At 65.0% G+C, this 1,329-nt stretch overlaps 1 protein-coding gene across 1 annotated transcript; it reads left to right on the top strand.

Annotated features, from left to right (window-relative positions):
* Positions 1 to 59: 59 nt before the first annotated feature.
* Positions 60 to 1,262, top strand: EMIHUDRAFT_258419 (hypothetical protein; the record flags this gene model as incomplete). The annotated part of the gene is made up of 2 exons (XM_005760253.1): positions 60 to 128; positions 1,050 to 1,262. Coding segments are annotated over 2 exons (282 nt in total), but the record flags the coding sequence as incomplete, so codon positions are not given.
* Between the last annotated feature and the right edge of the window lie 67 nt (positions 1,263 to 1,329).

The following is a 1,329-nucleotide window of genomic DNA, read 5'->3' as shown; positions in this document are numbered from 1 at the left end:
GGCCTGATAGCGACGGCGGCGACGTAGGCGAGACGGCGGCGAGGGTGGCGACGGTCACGATGTTAGATACGACGATGAAGCTGACGAAATGGATGACGCCATCGCGCAACAATGGACATATCCTCGATGTCGTCGTCCTTGCCGGAAGGGGCAGCGCACGCGCCTCTGAAGATCGAGGCGCGTGGCTCAAAGCCGGCGCTGCGCGGGGTTTCGTGCCCATCCGACATGGTCTACTTTTCCATTTTTTGGATGCCGTGGTCATGGGGGTCACTCACGACCCGCCGACGAGGTACCGTAGGCGGCGCGCAGCGCCGCTCTCGCAGGCTGATTTTGACGGTTCTACATTTTGTTTTTGTTTTCAGTCTAGGGGGCCCGACCCCCTCAGAGGCGGCGGGCGGGCGCCCACTGACCCAGAAATCAAAAAAACTCGGCCTCGACACTGGTCCCTCCATGTGCTCGTTGGCGGGCGCGACGGAGGGGCTGCCTCCATCGCGCGGCTGGTGTAACGTCCGACTTTTTGTTCCCTTCGAGGTTTGTTTTTTTGTGCTGCTGCCGGTCTCCGCCACGATGTTTGCTAGCGCCAGCCGAGGGCGACAGCGCGAGGCGAACTCTCTTCGTTGGTGTACCTGTGTTTTATGCTAGTGCTGTCGCGCCAGTGCCGTACCTCTAACTAAAACTTCTGCAATTCTTCTTCTGTGTTAGTGCCAGTGCGCGCCAGTCCCGTGCGAGCGAAAAATTTTTTCTTCTTTCCGCCGCTGTGCCTTTTGTGGTGCTAGTTCGTGCCAGTCTGCTGCTCGGGAGAATTCTTTCCGCCTGCAGCGCCCTTCTCACCCAGAGCGGCTGCGGACAGTCTGCCCTCTCGTTGCTTTGAGCGGCGCAGTGCCATGTTCTACCCATTCCCGCGACACCGTGCGCCGTCGGCACCGCCGATGGCGTCGCCCTGTGTGTACGCGCCAGCACCGCCGCCGCCGCCGCAGCCGCCGCCGCCGCCGCCGCCGCTTTGGGTTGCGCCGGCAACGGCCGGCGGCGGCGGCACCGCAGCAGCCGAGGAGCTGGAGCTGAGCGAGGAGCTGATCGCCTCGTTTGTACGGATGGAGGAGCGGCGGGGCCGTCGGCGCCAGCCGCACGGGTCGACGCCGCGCGAGCTGCCGCGCAAGATTGAGCTGCCGCAACAGGAGCACGAGGCGTCGCGGGCGGTGCTGCGGGAGCGGGCGCAGCTGCGTGACGCGCAGGAGGAGCGGTATGGCCCGCACACGCCCGCGGTGCGCGCGCTCGAGGCGGGCCTCAACGCCGCCTTTGACGCCATCTCGCACAAGGAGCTCCCGGCGC

Source organism: Emiliania huxleyi (assembly GCF_000372725.1).
Source record: "Emiliania huxleyi CCMP1516 unplaced genomic scaffold EMIHUscaffold_7616, whole genome shotgun sequence".
Classification (NCBI taxonomy): Eukaryota; Haptophyta; order Isochrysidales; family Noelaerhabdaceae; genus Emiliania; species Emiliania huxleyi.
The sequence above is the reverse complement of the archived record's forward strand: the minus strand, read 5'-3'. Positions and strand labels throughout refer to the sequence as shown.